The following is a 27,836-nucleotide window of genomic DNA, read 5'->3' as shown; positions in this document are numbered from 1 at the left end:
AAAATTATTCAGGCAGGGATTGAAGGTCCCAGGCTGAGCTAAAATTAGGATCCAGGGCCCATGGGCAACGATGGGGAGAAGCACACGGGGAGGCTGGGCAGGACCAGTAAGGCCCACTGGTGCTTTTGTGGCCTTGACACGTGGAAAATTTCAAAGGAACAAAAACATTGCATACTCTTGATTTAACACACACCTGGCTGATTTTAAGGACATTTTTGTTTAAAATTAGTTAACTCCACATAGCACTTGTAAGTCCTAAAGATAAAATATAAAATTAAATAAATGCACTGATTTATTCACTAGTATTGAATTCAAATATAGTCAATTCCAACAACAGTAAAATATCAGATATGTTTGCTAGTAAAGATGGGCTGAGGGGCAATGTTTTGGTCTTGGCTGAAGCTTAAAGGTTTAAATTTACCAGAATTATAGTTTGGGTTGGTGGCAAACAACCATTGGCAGCCATGCCAACATCTTTTTTTAACAGCTATGTGAGTTTTGGCAGAAAGCTCATGAAATCTCCTGAGAATTGTTGGGTTTTGAGAATGTGGCGGCATCTTAAATGGGAAACAGGCTCTTCCAGCTTTGGGACCTTACTGGAAGCCATAAGCATAAGACTGATGCTGAAGCTGGGAATTCAAATGTTTCCCCTCCCTTCTTGGACATGGATAAGATGAGTTGGATGTGACATCCTTGTTTCAACCCATCTGTTCTTTCAGGCAGTATCAGATGCGTAGCTCATTTAGCTGACAGCAAATTCTCAGAATAATTTGTATTACTTGTGTTCTGTGATAGCCTCAGTGATCTCTTCTCCTTCCTCACTTCACCCACAGATACAGACATAGCTATTCATCATGTGTTCCTCACCTCATTGTACTATGAGACAGCTGTGCTCTCATGGACTGCTTTACACCATTTGGCTGCAAAAAGCTGGCTGGCAATCCTGTACAGCTGTAACCTTGGCCTGCTAACTTTCTAATGAAAGCCATGCCACCATGGGTACCAAAGGGAAAACAAATACCCTTTTGTCCATGGAAAGTCTGGCAGGGAAGCGGATTCACTTTGGTTTCAATAGCAATTTTTCTTTGACTGCAGCCCTCCCTCAGTCATGCCTTTGATTTTTTTCACAGTTAGTCAAGTTGACTGAATAGCTGAGGGCAGGAGAAGATCTACAGTACTTCAGGCTACAGCTTCTGGTTATTTGAAACAAAGAACCTATGAACAATTAGCAAAGAAACTCTGCTAAAAGAATTCTTAGAATACTGCCTTACTGGGAGGTGGCTTCATTCCTCGAACTGGTTTCTTTTCTGTATGCACACACATTCAACAGAAAAGCCTTGAGCAGTGAGGAATGTCTGGCATTTCTCTGTCAGTGTGCATGTACATTGGAGTGCGATATTTTTAGAAGCCCATCACATCCAACTATGCATGAATTCTCACGTAACCTCATAGTGCGAACAGCTCACAGAGTCAGGGCTGTGAGGGCTTATCAGATTAAGCGCATGACTTGGTTCCTGCTGAATGTCCAGCAAATACTGAAGATGTGAAGATCTCCACAAAAATGCATGCCACACATTACAGTCCAGCAGAATATATTATAAGAAGCAAATGGAGAAGACAAGCAGAAAAGGCTATGAGTATGGCATAGCTCTGCAGCACAGAACAAAAATTCATTAGACTGCTTGCGGAAACCTGGATGTTAATACTCAGTAGACAGCCACATGCCTTTTGTGTTATTAAGAAGGTTATTAAGAAGGGAAATTTTCTGTAAATAGGAGATTTCTACTGGGCCTACTGTAGTGTCCTGACTCATGCCCAGTAATTAAGCCTTATTTCACTCCTGGCCTACCATCTGACAAACAGCATTGAAGCACTTTCACAGAAGAAAATAACACAGGGTCAGCTTTATGAAGAATGCCCAGGGAAGGTCAGCTTCAGAAAATGTCTAGTTTGAAACCTAGCTATTCACATGAGAAGGTGAACTTCAGCGAAAGGGTCAAGTTTGGGAACATTTCTGGAGGTTTTTCAATTTCACTTTATTTCCAAAAGGGTAAGAATGCCACTTATTATGCCACCCATCCCAGTGCTAGGAGTAGAGGTTTTACTAGTTGAGCCATAGAACAATTACAGTAGTTACTAGTTTCCACTTAAAGAAGGCACTGTTTTAAAGATAAGGTAAGTCTCTGATCTCCAGAGTGTTTTTAGATCCCTGAAATTTTGTAGGCCAAACAGCGGACAGTTTTAAGAGCCTTGCATCTTTGCCCTAGCAATGAAGCATCCAAAGTCACTTGACATGTAAATAATTAGGTGCACTGAAAAATAAACAGGACTATAATCCACCAGGGTACTTCTGAAAAAAAAAAAAAAGACTTTTTTTTTTTTTTCCCCCAGTAAAACAAGGCAGAAATAAATGTGAACTACAGGTCAAATATTTTTTAATTTTTTTCATTAAAGTGCTTAATCAGACTTTAAGTACCTAATTTAATCACCAAAGCTTGGGCCTGAAGCCATTTGCTGAGTGAAATCCAAGTTTGGAACATAAATACAACATTCCTGCATAAAGTAGCTTTGATCTAACGACTAATAACAAGGAAAGATTCTTGTTCTATTACTCCCAGAACACGAACGAAAAGGCCTTTGTGTTAACTTTCTGCAGTCTTGACTATATCTGTATGTCTTGTATGTCTAAGAGGGCAAGACAAAAGTAACTACAAATCTGTTAGCTTAAGGTTAATCTCTGTTTTTTGATCCAGAGATTTTTAGGTTTAAAGTAACTTTTTTTTTTTTTTTTTTTAAAAAGGTTTCTTTGAAAAGACAGAATGAATAAATGGAAAAAAAATGAGCTAATGAGATGGCCAGTGCTACTTGTTGCTTCCTGTGAACTTGTTCAGAATTTGGAAAAAGTTTTTCCTTAAGAGAGAAGATAAAATCTTACACAAATAAAGATAACGTGGTGTCACGCTACTGTAATTGTGCAGGCTCATAGAGCAGCCTGAAAAAACACTGTGGAAGAATATGCTGAAAATCTTCTGGTCCCTATGGTAACCACTGGAGTAATAAGTTGTTCTCAGGACAAGTGGAAAATAATGTTATGAGAAAAACAGACCCTTCCTGACTACAGCAAGGAAAAGGCATGATCTCTGCAGCCTCCTAGCAATAACGTACACCGTGATTATAACTTTAAGTATGCAAACAGAGATCCGAGTGTCACAAAGGGCATGAAAAAGAAAGAGCTGGCCCAAGGCTCTGAGGTTTTATGATGGAGCTTAAGGCACAGAGGTAATTTTCAGCCTGTAATTAATATTTCCATGCCTCTGCCAAGGCTTCCCCAGACTAATCTCTCCTCTTTCAGGGTTCCTAATTGGATATCCTCAGAACAAATTCCCATGGCTCTAAGTAATGCAATGATCACAATAAAATTACCAGATAGTAGCAGGTCTCCAAATACTTCCTAAGTACTGTAGGTGGCTCTGCTGCTGTTCCTTCTTTTCCTGAATTCTCACTTTCTCCCTTGACCGTCTCTTCGTTTTGCTCAGCAATCAACATCAATCATCTTCAGTGGTGCATCCAAGCCACTACCAGCCATGAGTGGAATTTCCTTACTCCAGGGCAGCAATACCTATTACGATCAGTGTAATGTAACTGCAGCACTCACTCCTGACGGAGCCCACTAAGCTGGATTTCTTGTCACAGCAATATCTTATGTGAATTTTCACAAGTGAAAAATGTGAATTGCTCATAACTGAATGTATAAAAGATCAGCTTGATATGCTGAAGCTAGGTAATCATGTTGTTTCTGATGTAGAGAGCACAGAGAGCAGGAAGGAAATGTTACCGAGCTACACAGGGGAAAGGAAGATGATCTGATGCATGAATTTTCAGCAGAGAATTGGAGGAACTAGCTGGGGAAGGTGAACACCTGGCATAGTAATTCAAGTTCATAACATGATTTTGCATGTGAACACTATACCTGTACCAAGCACTTAAAACTACATATATTGAATGCAGTTTCTAAAAACATACAGCTATACTCTGAAACATAAAAATATCATGCAGCAATATATTAATAACTGCAATAATGAACAGCTTTGCAGGAAACTGTAACACAGGAATCAGTGTGGACACAGGACATATTCATCAGGGGTATGTCAGATGGTAAAGCAACTAGTAAGGCAAAGCGTTATTAGGGGATATTCCTGCAGTTCATACTCAGATAAGTATTTTTATATTTTAATTATTTTAATTAATTTTAATAATTGTCCCAATAACTAATTGAGCATTCCCATGATGCTCAAATTAGCAAAATATTATTTTCTACCAAATAGACGATTGCTTAAAAATATTTTCTTGCATCTTATTCTAATAGTCAGAGCTCTCTCCTGCAGCTTGCCAGACTGCCACTGAATGATACTTTTCATGGTAAATGTAGGAAAATTGTTGTTATAAATACACACTCATAAATTCTTCACCTCGTTGTTCTCAGTAGCTATTGCCCCTTGAAATACCTCTCTCCCTTAACTTGAAAAGGAGGAAGAACAAACCCCAACATGTTAATTTTGTTAAATAAAGAAAACATATTCTTCCTTCCTCTTACCAATTCCAAAATATCAGCAACAGTTGTAACTCAGCTAGCAAAGCTTCCGAGACCTGAAGGGTGGCAAATTCATTTCCTCTTGCCCCAGGTAAGGTAAACTGAAGTCTAGGCAGTTTTTAACTGGCATTTCCTAGGCAGGAATATGTACACATGCTCTACAGCACAAATAGAATGAGCTGGACACAGATCTGGGACACGTGGAACCCACTGCATAAGTAATGCACAGACTGACCTCTCTAAGCAGAAGCATATATTTGTAATTTATAGCCCGTCCAAAACATGGATTATCAACGAACCATATGCACAATTCAGCTAATAGCGCAGTTCCAATGCACATAATACACTACTAGCCTGCATTGTAGTGGCTAAAGTTAGTGGCTAACATAGTACAAATCTTCCTCATAAATTCTGTTCAGATAAAATTTTCAGGTGAAAAAGGGGACATACCCATCCATGTCCACCCAGTTAAGAACTCTGCTTCTAGGGAATATGAACATCAAGTATGAATTTGCTTTTGAAATCCAGGATTTATTTTTTCATCTCTTAGGAATACCAGACTCCCCATCCTACATATCACAAAGCAGAAAAGTTTAGTCATTTTTGTTATTGTCATTCTTATCTTGGTGCAGGGAACCCAAATCTCCCCTAGAATCACAGAATGGTTAAGGAAGTCATCTGGTCCAACTCCCCTGCTCAAGCAGGGACACCTAGGGCAGGTTGCCCAGGACCACATCCAGGTGGCTTGTGAAGATTTCCAAGGAGGAGACTCCACAACATCTCGGCACTGCCACAGTAAAGAAGTTTTTCCTGATATTCAGACAGAACTTCTGTTCTAGTTCATCGCCTTTGCCTCTTGTCCTGTCACTGATCACCACTGAAACAAGCCTGGCTCTGCCCGCATTGTACCCTCCATTTAGATATTTATAGACATTGATAAGCCTCCTCTTCTCCAGTCTGAACAGTCCCAGCTCTCTCAGCCTCTCCCCAGGAGATGTGCTCCAGTCCCTTGATCATCTTCATGGCCCTCCATTGGATTCTTTACAGTACCTGTAGTTCTCTTGTACTGGGGGCCCAGAACTGGACACAGTACTCCAGTCCTTTTCTGCAAAACTACTTTCCAGCTGGGTGGCCCCCAGCATATCCTGGTGCCTGGGGTTTTTTGTCCCTAGTTGCAGAACTTGCACTCCTCCTTGCTGAACTTCATGAGATTCTTTTCAGTTCACCTCTTAATTCTTGACAGCGTACCTCTTAATTCTTGTCTGCATGCTGTGCTTAATTTTGCTATATTATGTACTTGTCAACACCCCTTCTCTCTCAGAAAGGAGGATACAAGTCTCAGAAAGGTCATCAGCATCAGGAAGAAGGTGAATAGAAGATCCACTTTTTGACAAATCTTCAAAGCAAGGATGTATGCACTTTTTTTCACTTCTTCTTCTCCTTTTCCCTTTATCAAAACCCTCCTCTTTCTACTCTTGGTGGGTTGCTCCAGGGCATCCCAAATGGTATGAGGTTTGTCAGTGTACCTTATAAAATTAGTACAAGTCCTTGGATTTGCAGGGTCCTAAGGGATTTAATAGTGCCACTGCACTCAAATGAACACATAATTAATTAGACAGTAAAATAGTCCTGGGCTCACAAAGTCGTACTCTTTCTCCAGCCAGTTCCAGCAATTGGGAGGGTATAACAAAAGAAGAGAAAGAGTAAGATCTCTGGAATAAACAAACTCACTATTAAATTATATGAGGACTGCAAATATATATAACATCTTGTACCGTGCACCCAATTTAGTTATCTAAGGGAAGGGCTGTTTTTCACTCCTTCGTGTGCTGAGGGAGAGCCTTAAGAAAATTGTCCAAAGGTAGACTGAAGATCATTGCTTTCCCCTGCCACACACTTCCTGGCCAAAAATAGGAGAGGAACTAATGAAGAATATAAATAAAGGAAAAGAAATACAGAAAGACTGAAAAGAGGTTACAATAAAAAAGAAATTGGAAACAGACATAAGTTAAAATCTAGAAACAGTCTAAATAGAGACAGGCTGGCATCAGTTCAAGCTATGGGACCTAAAATAATTTAGACAGTCACCTTTAAAAAGAAGTCATAAAAATGCCTTGGCTGTATCAACAGCTTAAGCCCTACTATTCAGTAAAAAGTATTCTCTTTATTTCTTCTCCCTGTTTTCTCATGCATCTTGTCATTTCTCTCAGGTCCTATCCCTTGTAGATAATTTTCCTCATGTTCAGAAAGGTATTTTTCAGATTTCTTAATTTTTATTATTATTTTTTTTTAAATTACACTGTAATCAACAGTATTGTTCTGGTATCTTTGACAGGAGGAAAGATTTTAAATACTAAATGAATACAACCTAATTATTTGATACAATTATTTTACAGTATTATGGCTCAATTAAAAGGCAAATAAAAGTATAGACACTTCAGAAGAGACAAAAATGTCTGAACATTGCCATTTTAAGAATAAACAAATTTTAAAAAGTAACATAAAAAATTGCTACTACCATAATAAAACAGCCTAGTATCTCTAAGGGGAACTTTTTTTGTTGTTGTTTAAATGGGGATAAAATGTTATTGAAAAAATTTTTAAAACTTATAAAATTTCCTGTCAAAGGAAATATGAGTGATGTTGGCTATGTCCCAAGCAGAAGACAGCTAAAATATCCACCATGAGATCACAACGATTTCCCAGGACCTCCTTGAAAGTATGAAGTGTGTCACAAGGGGGATTTTCCTGATGAAATAATGTATAAATAGCTTCAATAAAGTAAGCAAGGGAGTTACTTCTGGCAGAAAGGATCTGCTTTGAGTTGTTAAGAATTACTCTCTCCTCATGTATCTTTTGCTGACAAGTTTAATCAATGGGTACTACATCTCAAACCACCAGAGAAGAGTAAAAACTGGGACTGGTAAGTCATTACCTCATTCGCAATCATAGAACTGCGGCTGCCAGAAACCACCTCTGTCCCTTCTTGGCTCAGGACAGGACACCGTTCAACCTATCTGTCTGCCCTGTTGCCTTCCTACCTCTTTACACACATACACACACAGAGGAAAATGTAGCTACAGCTAGCTAGTTTAGAAAAGATAATTTGTTCCAAGCTGTTATGTTTCTCAAGTGAATATCAGATGAATTCATAATTGTGGGAACTCTTGAAACATTTCCAGCTTTATACGTGTTTGTTTTAGGGCTCCGGTGACGTCTGTAATGTGTAGGTCTGCTGAGATTTGGAACAGATGCATTATTTTCCTCAGCCACCTGGAAGAAAGTAAAATATCAAGAAAAGCTGTTTTTTAAAGACTCCCTGGTGTCCACAAACTGGTCTGGCTAATAAGACAGAAAATATTTCAGATTTTTTTTTTCCAATTTAAAAACAAATGGCTAAACATATAATTGCTGGTTTCTCTCAAGGAAATCAAAATGTCAAGAGACTAGCAAGGCTTAAAAGTAACACACAGTAGCTTGCCTGGTATCCTGTTTTGGGGGGACATTAAGGATTTGTGAATGTATTTTTCAGTCTTATGCTGCAATAGAGAAACTGAAGAGAGCAAAACCTCAAACTTGTGTGCAATTCAGTGTAAACTAGACAGCTTTAGTAGGAGTTATAGGAAATTCAGGAGGCTGTTTTAGGTTCTTAAATTCTTTTACTGGGGAAAAGATACGCTTGAAGTATACACTTGAGGTTGAGAGCAAAAGATCTCTGTGAAAACTGGCCAAGCCCAAATGGCAGCCCAGAGAATGGGATTTGATTCAGTTAGTGGGATGTTCGGCTTGTTGCAGATCTCCTTGAAATTAACAGGCAAACTATTTCACATACACAAACAGAACTAGCCATATAATTTGCTGAAGTCCCCCTTTGCTTTCCCTCAATACAATTAAATGTGGCCAAATAGTCTGTGTTCCCCATTCCCTCATTTGAAAGACAGGCATCTGACTCCTTCTTTAGGCTGAAAAACAAAACATGTGTCCAGCACCCTTGAGCCTGTGAGCAGACTGAGTGAACTTCACTTACTGAAGGCAAGGTTGTAGTTGGAGCAGAGCTTCAGACAGGGAGCACTGGAACTGCAGATGGTTCACAGCTTGATTTGCTGCTCTGCTCAGATAGAATCGCGTGGACTCAAAGGATCAGTGGTGGCCCCCAAAAGAAGAAATGCCAAAGTTGGCTCAAGATGGAAATTCTCAACTGTAGCTGTAATTTCACAGTGACTGCACACTGAGCCTTCCTATGTGCAGAGGCCATGAGTTGAGGCTCATGAGCCACAGGCTGAGCTACAGAAAGTGGATATTTAGTTCAAGCCTTTAAAGCACTCTTTTGATGCCCCTCTGTTCTGCCCCTGCTATAGCACATATCAAATATATGTGCTCATTTCTTTGTCTCTTTCCTCTTATTCCTCTGTCTTTAATCATGATTAAAGAAAAGGACTTTCAGTCACAAAACATCCCATGGACACTACCCCAGAGGACCGAGGCTGGACATGCACAGCTATAATGTTTTTATCATTCAAGCGAACAATCCTAATCTATGGAATACAGGACTGCAAGGAAAGAACCTGCTGGCTAGCCTACCTTTTCCTTTTGCATTTAAAAGATATGAACAGCCAAGTTACTGCATTGCATCCCCAGAATATCTGATTAACAATCAAGTGACAGGAACTGTTTGACTTCTCTTTGCCTTCTCTACTGTTGATGGAAATTACAAACACAAATACTTTCATCTAGCTAACTTCAGGATTTCTCACGTGGTCAAGCAGAATATTTTTTTTTTTTTTTTTTTTTAACCACTGTCACAGGCTGACCAGACCTTTCCCACATTAAGATAAAAATACATTGCCTGAATTTATTTTACAAGATGACCTGAAATGTCATCACTGTTAGGTAAATGAGGTAAGGTGTTTCTTAACTACTGCTGGGAATAGGGAGGAGTAGCATGTGCAGAAAAAAACGCTGGTCAAAGACAAGAGATTTTGTCCAAGATACACACATTTCGTCAGTAAATGTAAAAACCAGTTGCCTCATCAAACATCCTAAACTGTTGGCCTAAAATTGATATGTTAGTAAGTAGATCGTGTTCCAAAAGGGACAAATTTGTGACCAGATGTGCTTGCTTGCAGGCTTTACAATCCTGAATCACACCACTCCTTTACATGCTACAGCTCAGCTCCAAGACATATACACAGGGATTTCCAAAGAACAATGTTTTAGTCCTATATCCTGCACTGAAATTTCAAAGAAAATAGTCTGAAGCTATTGTCAAGAAAATAGAAAGTTTAACTGAAGTTTTCTTTTGTATCTCCATATTAGAAACCAAAAGGCAATGATTAAAACACTATTTTGTAACAAATTTTTATGTATCACTAATAAAATTTGTGCATTGTTCTTGTGTGCTGCCATGCATAAGACCAACTCTTTACCACAGTCAGTTCATCTCATCTTTGAAATATTGTGACATTTATGTGACAAGTGTCATGTAAAGGAATCAATGTAAGAGAAGTAGCTGCTACTTCTTAAAAAAATAAAACTGAATAAAAGGCTTTGCTTTCAAGCCTACCCTCTCCAAAATCAGATAGAAAGACAATTAGTTATAATCCTAAGAAAATAAAATATGGAATACATTCCCTTCCCCTCACCCACCCTCAAAATCTAAATCTTGATTATCTAGCAGTGTAAAATTAGCAACATCTGCAAAACTGTGTTGCTGCATTTGAAAGTCCCAAAAGTCCTAGTGCAATTTCTAACAGATGTATTGCTGCTCTTACACAAAGAGGAATAATGGTTCGATCAGCTCTTCAGCCCACTAACCACAAGAAATACATCAAGTTATATATCCAACATCTGGTGATGATATCATGTCCCTGTTTGTTTTTCAGCATCTTACATGAACCTAGAACTAGGTCTGGCTGTGAAGCTCAGCAGAGAATTGCACTACAGTTCACTTCTTATTGCCTTTTCAGAAATGCTATGAAACATTTCATTGAAATGATAATGTATTTGTGAAGACTATTATTTAGTGAGCCATTTGTCATCCTTGTAACATGGAAATAATCCAGGTATCAGGTTTACAGGAAATGTCTGCTTATGTTAGACTCAAAATTGCTCTGCTGGGGCTTGTTGACATGCTTGATTCTTCCAGCTAAGCCCAACCTGGAGCCAAAGTGGGAGTGATGCTAGCAGACTTGGATAAAAAGTTAATGGGAGTAGAAGGATTAAGATGAGAGGTTAAGGATGCAAGGAGGGAAAAAATATATTAAAAAAAATAAAGAAAAAAAAGAAATAAAGAAAAAAGAAAAAAAAGAAAGAAAAGAAAAAAGGCAACAAAGGTGGCCATGCACTAGAAAAGGCATCAAGAGAAGTGTCAGCAGAGCACAGGAACCTGCAGGATTTGCAGCTGTTAGAAAATAATTGCCTTGAATTTTGACAGTCCATATCTCAAGCATCTGTCAATCTTTAGCAATTAATAGACAGTTCTGGAGAAAATGGACTAACATGGTAGGAGCTAGGTTATCTGAGAACATTTATTATACTTTAAAACTATGTATTCACTGGAATATGTTGAATTTTCCTTTTATATTTTTCTTTAACAGAGTGATATGAATAGGTCCCCCCTCTATTTTATGGACTACATACAAATAGGGATAGTTAGCCAAAGTAGAAATTGCATAGAACTGGAGTGTTCAAGCAGCTCAGGTAATTGCCAGTTATCCCAGGGATCGCCTAGTCCACTGGTTCCTCAAAGTCTGTAGATGTCTAAAAACTGCTACCCTTTAAAACCGATTGGCTTGATTGTGGTAACTTTTTGGAAAGTGATAGTTGGCATGAGCTGAAAGTGTGCAGGATCTTTCTAAGAAAGCACTAAAGTTTGCAGGCATGGAGACAGACATTGTTTTATTTACTGTCATACAAAGCTTCATCATCCCAATCCTTTGGAGTCAGCTGCATGGCAGCAAGACTGCCCCGGCTTACGATCAGCTGCTAGAACAGCCAAGCCTTGGTATAAAGTTTTTCTAAAGACATTACAGGATTTTGCTGTGAATTTTCTCTGTGTTCATTCCATGAGCATTTAACATTAGACAACACCTAGTTCTCAGCCTCTCAAGTATTCCTCTGTCACTTTGCAAGTCATCAAATTACTGTAAAAGCACTGAAAAAATAAGGTCTCATCAGAGTTTTAAATTAAGTGTTAGCATGTAACTGAAAATTAACAGTAGCATGTCTTTTCTCAGTTATGTATGAAGGAAAATGTGAATTCACAGAAGCAATTGTTTTAAAGACTGGCTAAAACATATGTCCACTGCTGGCCCTTGGAACAAGGAATGGTCCTTTGGACTCCATTGTAAATGGAATATAAAGTCCAGACAGGGGTGATATTTAATAAACAACCTCATCTTCAGGGTGTCCCTTTAGGTTAGTGTAGGGTGCTAACTGTTCAGCATATGTTTTTTTCATACATTCCATTTTCAGTTTCTTAATTCTCATAACACATTATATTAAACTTAATATCCAACACTTACATTTCAGATTTTTTTTTTTGCAAAAACTTTGTACTTAAAAGATAAATATATTTTTAAGGGAGTTATTCAATTTTAAGAGTCTTATTTTGAATATTTTCAAATAATTGATCAGCTGGCGTGCCAACTTCTGTAGATTCCCAGAACCTTCACAATTGCAGTTTGGACCACTTATATACCACAGCCAAGAAATCACAGTGCACTGTGACTAATCAAATAGGGCATAAATGCTGGACCATACGTGAATCCTGTTTAACATCGTGATGTGGATGATGGGGCAGAGTGCCTCATCCTCAGCGAGCTTGCAAATGACACAAAACTGGGAGGAGTGGCTGACATGTCAGAGGGCTGTGCTGCCATCCAGAGGGACCCTAACAGGCTGGAGAAATGGAGAAATGGTCTGACAGGAACCTCATGAAGTTCAAGAAGAAGAAATGCAAAGTCCTGAACCTGAGGAGAAACAACTCCAGGCACCAGGACATGCTGGGGGCCACCCAGATGGAAAACAGATTTCCAGAAGAGGCCCTTAGGGTTGTAGTGGACACCAAGTTGAGCATGAGTAAGCAGTGTGCCCTTGCAGCTATGAAGGCTAACAGTATTTGTGGCTGCACTAGGCAAAGTACTGCGATAAGATTGACGGAGGCGATCCTTCCACTCTACTTAGCATTGGTGAGGCTACACTGGGGTGTTGTGTCCAGTTCTGGACTCCTCCACGAAAGATGGACATGGACCTTGTGGAGCGAGTCCGACAGAGGTCTACAATGATAATTGCAACAATAAAGTGCAGCTGATACTGCCCTTTATCAAGACCAATGGGGACTACTCCACAGCTCATGCAAATCTGGACACAAAAATACTGTTTTTCATTTAAGAATGACTTATAAAAAGCTATTCTTTAACACGGAAATATGAACTGTGGAAATGCAGTTACTTGATATGTGTTTCAGCCATTAGGAAGAGTACATCAGCACAGTAATAATTCAAAAAGATTAAAAAGTTGGACTATTTGTACTTCATACATGCCTTTATAATCATAGCATGCTTAGTTCACCACAGGGCACTTAAATTTAAAATGTCCACCGAGCAAGACTGGAATGTCACTCGAAGACTTTTGTATACTATTAGTTATGTGCTTTGGAACAAATTTTATCTAAAGAAAAACAAAACAAAACAAAACCATCTTAATCTGGTCTCCTGCAATGTAGAGTCTTGTTCCTTGGACTCCGAGCATAGAGTCCTGATAAAGACTATCTGTGGTGTTAATAGAAAGACAGTAATTTCTGGGATGGGGCTACCAGAATCATGATATTTGTAATCAAAATCTAAATCTGAAGTGAATTCTCAAACAACAAGAGGGCAATGCTTTATCCCTAGTTAGCAATAAATTCGTGAGATACCCAAAATGACGTCATTGTAAAATTTTTGTATGTTGTTAATTTTCCTATCACAGTAAAAACAATGTTAACGTATATAGGCTCTCTGACAGGAATGAGATATGCATAATTATATATGGCCTCACTGTTACTTATTCTCCACATACCTAATTCTGTGTACTTGAAAGGAACGAAGAAAGGACAGAGAATGTCACTTGTAACCCTTAATGTCCCCAGCAGAGCAGCTGATGGGAATGTGCAGGCACTGCAACGGCATTATCAGCCACTCTCAGACCTGGAAAACTTCTAACAGGCCATCTAGGAATCAACTTCCCCTTCTGGTTTCAGGTTCATGGAAGTGTTGTCTTCACTTGGTCAAACAAATTCCTATTCAAAACAAAGGCAGTGACAGTAATAATGAAAAACAAACAGGATAAGGAAATAACAGAAGAAGGAATAACAGTAGGTTTTCCCTGAGACAAAAAAGACCACTTTTGGTCAAAAAAAGACTAGCTTCAGTAGATTTAAAAGACTTCAGGCCTGCATTACTGTGCCTTTTTTTTCACAGATGAGAGGCTTAAATGTTGAGAGATCAAATGATTTCCCCAAGCATGCCAAAAGCTAATCCAAGAATAAAACCATCCTGTTTCTTATCTTCAAGGCCACCCCTCCTTCAATTAACTGTTCAAGATTTAGCCAGACAATGGTTAAGAGATGTTTTCCCCTCTTTGTGGCTATCTCCAGAATACTTTTTAGGATCAAGATGACACAAAGGGTCAATGTAGAATCCAGCATTGTTGGAGGCAGGAGGGCCAGCAGCTCTGTTAGCCGTGCATCCTCCCTAACCATTCATCACTCCAGACGGTTTCTTTAGAGTACTTCAGATAAACAATTTTTACAAGCATATTGCAGCCAAATCCTTTTAACTTCACCATTGAAAATACAATCCATTTTGATGTCTTTAACTGCAAAAACTCCTCCTCTAAATTCCATTTAACTTCTTGAGCTAACTTATATCTTCACTGGAAGAGCTGAAAACCAATTTCTCTCTCTTATTCTAGTTTGGACAATTAATTCTACCTCTGACATTTACTTTAAAAATAAATTTGATCCTAGTTACATCATTTACATAAATGCATGAAGTAGAGGATGTTCTATACAGACTGTAGAGTACTCCAAAATAGCTTATTTGCGCCATTCAATACACAGGTCTGTGCCTCCTTCAGGTCAGGGGAAAAGAATTTTAACAGAGGAGAGAAAATCCAGTTACTAAATAGGCAACTAAAATTAGAATCAATATGTAAAGTACTAAATATCAGATACTGAGAGCTAGACTCCTAATCAGGATAATGCTGTCATATTAATATTGTTAGCAAAGGAGTATACAATTTAGTAACACAGTGAAAAAAAAAATCAAATACTGTAGATACTGTTTACACTATGGTATTCATTTCATTTAGAGTGGAACTTTCTAGATATTGATGAAATCAGCATAAAAATAAAAAGTAGATATGATGTGTTTAGATATGCTACAATTCTTGATAATAAAGATTTTATTATGCAATTTACTATTTTTGTGCCCTCTGTACTTAATATTTTGTGAAAATTTTACCAAGAATTAAACAGATGAAACTCTTGAGCTTATTTCAGTGATTATTCCAGTTTGAGGAATTTTAGAGAATTGCTTAATGTTCGGTAGCATTTTTTCTTCAAAACTGCATTCTCTTAAAATTACCTTAAACAATCCTTTCCTTCCATATGCTTTTTCTAAATATTTCCTTCAAAATAATTGTGAATTTTTTGGTCCCTTCCTGATGGTTGTTTGGCAAAAGCTCATTTGACCTTCCCCATGAAATCAGTCCCTATGGTACCAGAAATGTTTATTTCACAGATCCAGTCCCTTTACAGAATACTTTAGACTAGATCATTGTTTAGGTACAGGGTCACTGGTGTCATATAAGAGAGAGGCATGTGGACTACAGGTGTCATTGGATGGGCCTAAGAAATATCACATGCATCTGTGAAGTACGTACAGGGCCTTCTTATACATAGCCACTACAGTCACAGAAAAACTATCTCAAATATAATTATATAAAATGTTTCATAAATAAAATGAAAATATATATAATAAAGGAGTATTATATTCAGTGGAAGTTGCCTTCCTGCTTACAGAGATATGCTTACAGAATATCTCCATAGAGATATTTTAACTAATTGGCTCTCAATTTTACAAGACAAAAGGGAAGTATGGTTTTTCTGCCTGATTGCCAGAATTTTTGTTCAGGGCCTGAGAGAAAAATGTATTAATGTAAGTAATGATCCAGTGCATGCTTCCTTGAGATGAATTGCCAAGACTGATATAACAACTTCGGGAATCTTCACTAAAGACTGAAATGTGCTAACTGAGATCTGAGATAGCAGCCGTCATCTTGACAGTTTGGCAAGCTGCCTGGGATAATTTGGTATCTGTACTGGGAGGATTATGGGTAATCTCTAAAGAGCAAACGATTTCCTGAAATCTGGCCAAAATCCTGTAAATTAACATGGATTTCAATTTTACTTTTATCTAGGTACTCACAGGGATGGTCCCTGTGTAACAGAGATGACCTAGGAAAAATGTAAAAATATTTTCTAGGATAATGTTGCCGAGATTTTTATTCTAAAATGACAAACCTGATGGTCTCCAATAGAAGGCATACCTTTAGTGGAATCCTGCCCTTAAACTGTAGTCACATGCTATTGTTATAGCATATATGCATATACTAATGTAATTAGGAATGATTTGTAAGGAAATTAGATATAAATGTTGCTTGGGCTACTTCTGTTTTCAGGAACTGCAATTATTAACATTTCTGTGTGTTCAATTCTGTTGTGCATACGTTAACAGGTAAGAGTCAGGATGCAGGTTTGGGATGTTACGAATAGAATTTTTTTAGGAATACAATTTTAATGTTCAGCACTGTCACACTGACTTCTAGTAGACCGGCATTATTGAAACTGATCTCTTGTATCCTAGACAGCAAATTCCTAATCCCTCTTAAGACACAAAAATTCAGAACCACGGGAATATTATTAAAATATCTGGGGGGAAATCCTGGCCCAACCAGGGTCCATCCCAGCCACATAGTGTGGGAAGGACCACATTTGCTTATTAGAGACAAGACTCCAGCCCTGTCTTTTATCTCCTGTTAACAAACTTTCATGGGTTTTCAGAAGGACAAGAAGTCAACTGACTAGATGAAGATAGGAAGGCAAACTTGAAAAGTAATGGTCCATTTAAGGAAGTAATTTCTATAGCACTTCCACAAGGTCAAACTGTATTAAAATCTTTTTTTTTTCTTTTTTTTTCTTTTTTTTTTTCTGTAATTTCATAGGAAAATTAAAGTATATGATTTTAATACAGCTGAAGTGAACTGGCCCAGTTATTGCCATCAGATTTTGTAAAACCAGACTTAGTATTACCATCTTGTTTGCTTTGTAAGTATCAGGGAATTTGGAACTATATTATTTTCTATAAAGTCTGGGATTAACATATTAGTTTGTAATCCAGTAATTATCAGTCTACACTTCAATACTTGTTTTATAAACTAAGTGTGATTGTTGTGTTATTTGCATTTTCTTTTTCTATTCTAAAACAACCTTGGCCATTCAAAGCAGTAATTAAAAAAAGAAAAAAAGAAAAAAAGAAAGAAAGAAAATAAATACTGTACAAGCAACTTTTCTGTGAAGATATACTCTAATATCCCATATAATACATATTTTGGGTTTCAAGGTGGCCAGAGTCATCATTTACTGACGGCTCCTGTCACTGCTTCTAGAATATGGGTAAGGCAGCATGCAGTTTTCTAATGTAGAAGTAAAAACATTATCAGTATTTCTGCACAGAACAGAGTTACTCCTTTCTACTCCCTTGCAAACAAGCAATTGTCACAAAGCCCAGCAGGTACTTACCACTGCAGGTACTTACCTGCAGTGCTAGTCTCAGTGGAGAAACCAAGACCAAGGCCTGAATGAACTCAGGTCTTCATCTGTGTCTGAAATTTCCAAAGCTGTGGTGAAGCTCACTGGCACTGGGAAGCTCTCACATCTGTGAACCATGGCTGTTCAGTAGGCCAACAAGGCATTTTATTTTCCAGTGGTGCAAATCCAACACTAAAATATGCAAAATTCCTGACCACAGCTATAGCTTAATGTAGCCCAAACTCTTTAAACTTGTAATATAAACATTTTCCCCAACCATATTTTTCTGCTCTTTCATAAGGGCTATTCTTGCTTAAATTTAATTTAAATTAAAGACAGAACCATAGGCAGTAATACAGACAAGCTTGTGGCCTGAAAGGGAAAGGAGAGACAAGAGTATCACTAGGAACACACAAACTCCACAGTATGTTACTGCAGCTTGAATCCTGACATTTCTATCAAAGCCTCTCTCTCTAAGCTATCATACTTTTCAATAATGTATTACGAATGAAGTAAACAGCAGCAGATGGGGAAAAACAAGAGTGGCTGTCATCAGCATTTTTTCCTTTGTGAACAATTTCTCACTATAGAAAGGAAGCAGGATCTCTCTTTATTTTTCCTTTGCTTTCTTGGTCTCTCAAGTGTGATCAGTTGGCTGATTTTGGTGCAAGGAATGTAAGAGAGGGATAAACCTGTAGCAGCATCAGAATTACTTTAGATTTATTAGATTTATTACTTTTAGATTTTATTAAACAATCTTAAACCATAAGTAAACAACTTTAATGATAATTAAAGTAATTATAGACAGATCCAGATTGTTTTCTAGACTGAACTCATCCAATCAGTATAACATGGTTAAATGCAAAATCATGCATAGGGGAATAAAGAATATGATTTCTACTTTCAAAACTGGGGGCTATAAAAGACCTAAAAGCAGTTTTAGAATCTGGCTGAATATGAATTCTTGGTATGATTTAGTGAGTCAGAGTCATCTTAAACTACAAGTGTGCATGCATAAAACCTTGTAATGGAAAAAAAAATAGGAGGAGGAGCATGATCTATTCTGCATATAGAAGTGAAACAAAGGTGTCAGGATGAGCAGTTCAGCAGCCAAATACCCACACAGAGACACTCTTGAATGTTCTTTTTGAGAGTAAGTAACCCACTATTAAAATGTATATTATGATGATGCAGAAGTAACATTTTAAAATTTTCAATCAAGACTGCATGTCTTCTTAAGATTCTATTGAAACACAGGATATTGTCTTAATGTGAGAAACACTGCATGAATTCAGTTTAATGTGCTGTGCAGATGCTAGGCAAGACTAGACTGACTTCCCCTGGTTTTGAGTCTACTAATCTAAGCAATAGAGGAGTTATGCCCCTTTTTATCATTCCCAATGTGCAAAGTCCTTGATCTTAAACAAGTCAGGCAACATGTTTTCTGAGCACATCTAAAGTTCAAATGGAAAATATTGCTGCTTGAGAGGTAAGATTTGTGGTAACAATAGCATTCCACCAGAGAAAAAAAAAGAAAGGAACATAAGACAACAGTTTTAAAATCCACATCAGCATTTGCCTGCACCAGAAACAATCTGTTGTGGTCTGACCTCAAGGCAGCTATTGTTTGTTATTGCTTGAATTGATTGTTGATATAAAAGAAAATCCAAGTAATCCCATGGCAATCTTTAAATACCCTCCCTAGAAGAGAATAGCCTGGCAACAAATAAGGCTATATGCAACCATGTCGAGCCAGGTCAGCTGAAAGAAAACATTTATTCCATTCCTACAATGTCTCCAATCTGTTTCACTGCATACAAGAAGGCCCTTCCTACAAAGCATAATGAAAATAAAATATAAAGTAAAATAAAATAAAATAAAAACGACAACTAAAAAAAAGCTTATCATTTTCTGTTAACAGCATTTGATGCTTTAGATAAAAGCATAATTTCCAAAATAACTGAATTTCATCCAGAGGGAGTGAAAACCCTTGATTAAAATAACTTGAGTATTCCTTCAGTAACTGGAAAGTAACTGGAATTGTTCCCCATATTATGAAAGCTGTCACATTTGCCTCCTATTTGTAGCAAGGTGATTGCTTTCTACAGTAAAAGTGATTTAGGAAAGAGCAAGTGCTGTGCTCAGTATCTTTTCTCAAGAGTTCCTGGGAACTTTGAAATCCAAATCATGGAAATTCATAATGGACCATGCTGAATCTGGTGCCCAAGTACAGGAAAAGGACAGGAACCCCAGTATACCCCTTTGTCTAATGTTTCTGACTGTCTGGCTCTGAATCCTTCTCCAGAGCAATCCATTCAGGCCTGTAACCAAGTCCTAATTCACCAGCTAAGACCTGCCATTCTGAGGGGCTGGGCTGGTGATTTGCCAGAATAAACTTTTTGGCCTTGCTGTATTGAGTTCTTCTTTAAGTCCCTTAGTTGTAAAAGTATGGGGTAGAAAAAAGAAATGGTGTTCTTCAATGAAAGAGAGGCAATGCTTTGTGGTGGGGGACTGAAAACCATCCCTATTACCACTCTGATATTTGGTCAAATAAATGGCCAAATTGATTCCCATTACTTGGGGACTCTATTGCAATCTAGCATAAGTGCTACTTTGATATATTTAATATATTCCTATATTCTTAATGAACTGTCAGATTCTGCCTGAAAAAATTAAGAGTACTAGCTGATTTATTTTATTTTATTTTTCTCCCCACCAGAACAAAGCAATAGTTCCTCTTCCTTTCTTGGGACTATTTCTGATTTTTTTTTTTTTTTGTCCCTCAGGGTATTTTTTCATGCTACTCTCTATAAAAAGAGACAAGAAGTGCTTACTGGGCTTATCCTAGGAATGGCTGTGAGCCAGGTTAACAGCAGACAACATCTCATAAAGATATTAGTAGGTAATGCGATTTATTTTGGCAACACAGCAACATTTTTAAAGCACGTGACTTGTGGGATTGTAAAGTTGTATTACTGAGGGAGGCATCAAACAGATACAAACATCTTTACTGAATGCAACAATTAGGTTTATTCCTTTATCACAGGAGATTCTGTTCTGTTCCATCTCTGAGTGTAAACAGAGATACTCAGTTCATAGTTTTTCTGCTAAACACAGCTGTTGAGATTCTCTTGTAACTTACATCTGATCTGTACTCAGCTCTGTCTGTTACGGGGCTGGAATGGTAAAGCAGAGTGAAAGGACCATTTATAACACTGAGGGTGGATAGCAAATATGTTGGGCAGAAAACAGAAGGAAAACTACGTTGGAGGTGGAGAGGTTTCTTTGCTATGTCACAGCAGGCTAAGAGTAAAAAAGGAAAGAAAAGCAACCATAGCATGAAACTAGGCAGCCAGGATAATTGTAAAATAAAAGCTTAATATTGCTAGGTTGTCTGCTTTAAAATATGGTATTAGCAGACAACAGTGCTGCCTTTTCATGACTCAGTACAATCTCCTCTTTAGGTACATCATAATGCAAAGCTGATTACAACAATATTAGTAGCTAGTAATCTAAAATCTAGTAACATGTTTACTAATTTACTGTTTCTCGTTAGTTTTATTATGTATAACATTGTTGCTTTCCACTGGAAACCTAACACAAACTCACAATCTTTCAGTGTTAGAGATATGTGTATATGGTCATACTGTTATTTGTTGTTCACATACTCCATCTAACAAGCTTTTTGTCACATACCAGGTCTCATTTTTCTTGTACATAATAAAAATCAGTGTAGTGAATTCAGAAATATACTAAGCTGAACCCCACATTGTAGATGAGAGAGACCATGAGAAAGCAGTAGTCTTTCTTCCTGATGGTAATTTTCTAATTGTACTATACTGTATATGCACAATGCTTAATCTATTTCCAGAAAAGTACAATACAATAATGTGTAAGTTTTGATAAAACTACTCAAATATACCAGCTTTTGATACCTCGTTTTAATTGCCAATGCAAAGCCAAGGAACAGCCCCTGAATGTCTAGAACTCTCACTGTGAAGATTACTGATTTGGCAAATGCTACAGGGGGATCAAAAAGAAAACAGAAGGAAAAAGATTTTTGATCATATAACAACTTGCACTATGGCAGCAGAATATTATTTTACAAAACAAAGTTACTGAGTATGGGAGGTCATTCCCTGTAATGAAAACTTTAATCATACTGCAACCAAATGATTCTTAGGTGAATTCAACCAAAGGGAATAAAGTGAATTTACTCAGAGTATTTCAAATCTCTGAATCTTTCTCAAAATATATCAGTAGCAGATCAAGAGTTTTATTCTAATGACTAAAAAGAATAATCTCTTGTACAGGAGACTAGTTTCAGAGCTGCACCAAGTACATGTGTTTCATGACTGTCTTTACCCTCTCAGCATCCTAATCTTGCTCTGTCATTGCTTTCCTTGGATTATCACCAGGAAGGTGACAGTCCTGTTTGCTTTGTTTCAGAGCAAAACATAAAAAGGCACAGAATGGAGCAGATACAAGGTGGGACTTCTTCATACATTGTCTACAGTCTCAGAAGTCTAGAAGTAGTCAACTACAGACAAGGGATTCCATGAACCTGTATTACTGTACTTGTGGAATGATGTCAATAAAGAACAAATGTTGAATCAAATGCATGGCAAGGCAGTTCAGGACTGGATCTATCTGAAGAGCCAAGGAAAGTAAAGAAACTGTGTAAGACCAGGCTGTATGCAAGTATTATGTCATTTCCATCAAGAGATATTTCACCTCTCGGCCAATTTTTTTGGCAAAAATGTCCAACACTAAGAACATTTTTAAATAAACTTATACTAAGAAATGAGTGCATTTAAATATTCTTTTGTGACCCTACATGTATTTTTTCCCATCACCTAGATTAGAACAGTGAATAGATATGTCATAATGTTAAAGAATCTATCTACATAATTCATTAGCTCATTCTTTAGTTCTCGGAAATGGCATTGTGACTACCCTGCATAAGAGAAGTGGTATAGTTCTCTGAATAAAATCTTCATACTGGAATCTTCAGCAATTAATCTAAACAATATATCTATCAAGAAGAAATCGTGTTTACTTGGAAATGTGGCCCATTTTATTTTAACTGAAAAGCATTCATTATACAGTGCAAACAGTTCTTTGGTAAATTTACTGATTAAAATAAAAACAACAAAGACTTTGTTTTAGGTAACATTAAAAAAAGAAAATAAATATGTAAAATTTGCAACATATTACAGCAATATTCTCACAGTGGATACTGAGGAAATGGTCATCTAGCCATTGGCCACTGTTTCAGAAATGTTAAAATTAATGCTGATTCTGCAGACATGACAATAAAACAAGCACAATCCATTACTGATTACACTTTAAACTGTGCATAAAGACTTGTTTTTCCTGAATGGTTTATAATCAGATGGAAATCAGCGGAAAATAACTCAAAATTACACTTATTTAAGCATATCCAGACTCCTAAGCCCATTTTATATACCATATGAATAAACAGTGAACATCGAAGAAAACCTCCCGCTTTATTCTGGAGGCTGAAGAAAATGAACAATCGGATATATGTTACTATTTTATAATGTATAAATGGAAACTCTTTTCTCCAATAAGTGGAAATTTTGAGAAAGTTTATTTAATATAAAATTGGAATAAAAGAATGTAAGTAGTAACCAGCTGGATGTATTACTGATTTATATATCTGTTTAGACAGTTAAATTATATTTGGTTCAGCTCCGCAATCCTTCCTCTTTGAGGAATTCCTGCTATAGGTCAATGGGAGTTCCATCTGAGTTGGACTTACAGGACGAGACATGTGGTTTGGACTCTCAGCAAAAGTCAACAAAATACCAGAGTATCAAAGAAATACAGGAATGACAGCCTCTAGAAACCATATGATACTCAAACATGCTCGCCACACACAATTTCTGAAAGTATTAAAATAGAAAATTACATGTCAAAACACTGAATATAAAATCAATTAAAATATTCTTAAAAATATAAATTGCAGTTCCGTGTACCTTCTACCACACATCTTTAACACACCACTCACATGTACATATTGCTCTTACTATAGTATGAAATGATTTTCTGTAGCAAGCTTTAAAGATACACCAAAGTTTGAATGTGTGTCATGGTATCTGATTATCAAACTTGAAATTATGAATGTTAGTAATCAGAGAAATTATGTGCCAAAATATAATAGTGGAACTTATTTTGTTGTGCGAGGTTAGTTATTAGACAGGTATTTGATTTACCATGCAATAATTAAGTATTCAGTTTGTTTGCATAATCTGAAATGTTTAAGATGAGAATGTTAAATTTTGTGCGGAGTTCTTTGATTACAGATCTCTGCTCCCTCAATTTGAACAACAAATTCAGAAGTCAGTGAAAAACTAAAGAAGAGCTTGGTTCTTGTTAATCCTAACTTGGGAATTAAGGACAGAGCCATAAATTCTAAAATATTAAGTAATTAGGGAGAGAATCAATTCTGAATAAACAAAAAACAAACAAACAAACAAAAAACTGTAAAATGAGGTATGATAGTTGTCCTTCACTGAATATAATATATAATTCCTGGTCAAAAATATGCAGTTTGTATTCTAAAAAGTATACAACTTTGAAATGCTAGTGTAGACATATACTCTGTTATGTTAAACATTTATTAAATGGGAACTAAAGTCCATTGGCAGACCATTTTTAACATGAATGATAAAAATACGAGGTAAAAATATATATGCATTAGATGAAATTGAACAACAACAAAAAAAAATCAAATACCTTGTCAGAAAAAGTAGTCAATCCACAATTAATCATGATGTTTGATTTAGATTTTTTTTTTTTCCAACAAACAGTGCCACAATATAATCAGGAACATATGTCTATTGACAATATGCACAGTAAATCAGTAGGTATCTTTGTATATAAAATGGCATGTGACGTGGTTTCACATTCTCAAAACAGGGCCATACATATATGTGAGCTGATCTGAGATTAAGAGAAGCATGCTTAAAAACTGGACTGGATGGTCATGTTACAATGATTTAAAATAGATGAAACAAAAATAAGTTGCCAAGCAATTACATATGTTTTGACAAAAAAAGATTATGTTCATGTTAAGATCAAATGCTACTGTGCCATGTGTGTTTTCCTAAAATGAGGAACACTGTCAATTATACCTGCAATATACATTCAATTGCTTTTTCTATCTTCCAATTACATTTACTCATGTTTCCCTAGTAATTCCAGCCTTTCTAGTTTGAAAATATTGAATAATTTTGCTCAGTGAATTAACAAGAGGATGTTGAAAGGTGCACTGTTTTTCTTTACTTTCTTGGTGGTCCATACGTAGAAGCGATAGTGTGATTCAACAGCATTTCCAAGCATATGTGGTTTGTAGAAACTGGTCCTCTATTGCATTGGTTTGGGCACAGTGAGTGACCTTTTGTTTTCCTGTCATTTACTAAGTAATAATAAAGAGCTAAATTTCAAGTCAGACTGGAACTGAAAATGGAACTTTCAACATTACTAATCATAGATGGGGAAAAAAAGTGTTCATTTTAGCCTAAGTCTGAAGCCCAGTCATTTTGGATACCTAAAACTACCTGACAGTGTTCTCTTAAAGTAGCACCAGTTTTTAGTTTGTCTAACCTGAGAAGCTTAACACACAATTAACTTTGACCTGTTTGCTAGTTTCCCTTTCATTATTTTTTGCATTGTGATTACCTTTATGGGCAGAAAATACAATGATATATTATGTTATACTGTTACAGCACCATTAGAATGTTGTAATCTTGATTTCTTGCTGTTTTAAGCCTGTAGTTACCTGTTTTTGCCATCAGCAGGCATTGATACGATCTGAAGAGTATGCACCCTAAAATCTAAAAAAAAAAGAAGACTTAAGGCTTCTTTTTATTAATATTTTCTTTTAAGCAGACTGGACAACAATCTCCTTTAATCTTCACAGGAGCTTCACAGTCAGCTGGCGGGCATGACTCCACAAAACAGGTAATCTGACCAACCTGTGTCAGGAAAACAAGGAACGAAACCAGACCATATTTAGCTACATTTTCCAAACAAGAAATACCTTTTTCCCATTATTGAAGCATGTGTTTTAATTCATCCTCTCTAAGATCTTGGTTACTAAAAAAACCTTCACATAGTTTATTTCAGTATCAATTGATATTGAGAAGGCTCTTTGTATTATACCTTCTTATTATGCCTTATAATACATTCTGTATTATACCTGAACAGTATGTCATCTTATTTAACATTCAGGCATGAAACTGGGATGCCAAGTACCCCCATATTTCTTTGACTACATTTTTAAAAATGCTACCATAATAAAAGAAAATGAAAATTTAGCAATAAGCTAGATATGCTTTTATTGATTTTCAAGGATTTTAATAGACTTTTTCAAGAAGTACAATTAATTTTGTAGCTAATTTTGTCAGTACCATCCATAAAAATGGAAATATAATAAATGTAAACAAGAGGTGGATTAAAAAACATTGTCATGGGCAGGGATATGTGAACAGAATCTCTTTTTGCACCAAATAACTGAAGATCCATAAAAGAGAGTTAGAAACTATTACCCAGTAATTACCAAACACAAAACTGGAAATACTGATTTAGAAACAGAATCAAATATGATTTCTATCTCAAAATGGATTTCCACATACTTACTTTGCATTCACACACAGTACAAGGGTCCCTTTTCCAGGTTTCGTTGCTGGAATATGATTTACCCTTTTCATCAGTGCAATCGGTTTTACTGAGGCGTGATTCAAGTTTTTTTATCTATAAGTATTAAAAAAAAAATTGAATAAAAGCAAAGTTTTTATTTGTGCAAATTATTCTGTCTTCTCTCTTATGCTATGCCATCCATGATAGGTTTTTCTTCTGACTATCTAGTTTGCATAATGCTAAAAAACTGGAAATGTGTAATGAATATGTAAACAGCCTTTCAAAGGAAAACTAACAAAGGATACATCTTTCCTACCATTGGAATATACATCTTGAACATACAAAGACAAGCAAACTACATCTATATATATAAGGCAAATATAGGCAAACTAAGGCAAATATAAACTTTCCAAAATGTCTGAATGAAAAGGAGGTTAAAAAAAAACATAACCTTAATTAAAAAAGTTATCTTGGATCTTTGACTGTATTTTTTTTTTCTTAATGATGAAAAATAGGGGTTATATGATTAGTATAGCTTGCCGGTTGTGTGCCACTTAGGAACAGTAAAGGAACCATCTTTAAAAATCCCTTGGTCTTTTTGACATCCAAAAAGGACAGAAAAACAGACTGAAATGTAGTAAGACTTAACTTGGCCTACCAAAGCATTTCCACTGTCAGAGCGCTCATTGATGATGAGTGTAACAATGATTAAATAATGCCATCAAAGATGGAAGCAATCTGCTATGTAAATAAATACACGATGTATATTTATAAATAACATTGAAAAGCTGGAACTTAATTTTCTAGGCAAAATCTTTGGCCTATTTTGGATTTATTTGTCCTATACAGTATACATTTTTGAAACCAAGTTCTGATATTATTTTGATACTGAGTCATTATGTCTGAATTATTCTGAATAAGGAGGCTATGCTGCATCGTAAAAGTAAGTGATCTATATTTTAACTATGTTCATGGCAATCTGGCATATGATTTCGTATCGACTCCACATTTCAATCATAGTTTTACTTAGATTCTGTGCATTTCAGATAAGAAAAAAAGATTTTTTTCAACTACACAGACAAATTTTTAGAGCAAGACTAATCTCATGTTTAGAATACAATGGTTACAGAAAGCTTCAGGTTCAAAAGTCAAAAAGATCTATAGAACAGATCAAAGAATATTTTAATATGATTTCAGAAGAATATAGAAATAAAGAATAATAACACACCATGTTCTGTGTTGTGTTTTGTTTGAGATACTATGTGGTGGTTTTTGGCTGCAGTGGATGTCTAAATATTAAAAACATAAGACAAGTGATGTTAGGAGAACATTATAAATTAAATCTAGAATTAGAAACTATTCAGTATAGCACCTTACCTGGTTTCTGAGGCTTGAAATAGTTTTTTGCATTTCCAAAACAAATTCTTTGAAGTCATTCACTATGGGCATGTTTGCATTTTCATCAGATGCTGAGGTGGCATTACGAAAATATTTACTCTGTTTCATAGAACTGCAAGAAATTGATGCCATGTCAGGATATTCACCTAGCTCATTTCTATTTGTCTAGATATTTTAGAACACTTAGCACAAATGTAAAGAAGAGGAACCAACAAGTGTAGGCAGTTGGCCACACTGAACACCAGTGAGCCACAACAGTACACCAGACCCACCAGTGCTGAAGACAGCCTCAGGTCAGGTGAGTTATGGATTACTGTTGAGGTCACT

General features: G+C 36.5%; 1 protein-coding gene across 3 annotated transcripts in view; it reads right to left on the bottom strand.

Annotated features, from left to right (window-relative positions):
* Positions 1 to 22,498: 22,498 nt before the first annotated feature.
* Positions 22,499 to 27,836, bottom strand: part of PXDN (peroxidasin) — an 86,923-nt gene continuing 81,585 nt past the window's right edge. For 2 of the 3 annotated variants that reach the window (XM_035543069.2, XM_035543070.2), the window contains 3 exons: positions 27,489 to 27,621; positions 26,112 to 26,225; positions 22,499 to 25,447 (listed from right to left, as the gene is read on the bottom strand). In XM_035543069.2, coding sequence (XP_035398962.1) covers positions 25,325 to 25,447; positions 26,112 to 26,225; positions 27,489 to 27,621 — 370 coding nt within the window. In that variant the 3' untranslated portion in view covers positions 22,499 to 25,324. The remainder of the gene's footprint in view (positions 25,448 to 26,111; positions 26,226 to 27,488; positions 27,622 to 27,836) is intronic. The other variant, XR_004778107.1, reaches the window with a different exon arrangement.

Source organism: Cygnus atratus, chromosome 3, assembly GCF_013377495.2.
Source record: "Cygnus atratus isolate AKBS03 ecotype Queensland, Australia chromosome 3, CAtr_DNAZoo_HiC_assembly, whole genome shotgun sequence".
In the NCBI taxonomy this organism is placed as follows: Eukaryota; Metazoa; Chordata; class Aves; order Anseriformes; family Anatidae; genus Cygnus; species Cygnus atratus.
The sequence above is the reverse complement of the archived record's forward strand: the minus strand, read 5'-3'. Positions and strand labels throughout refer to the sequence as shown.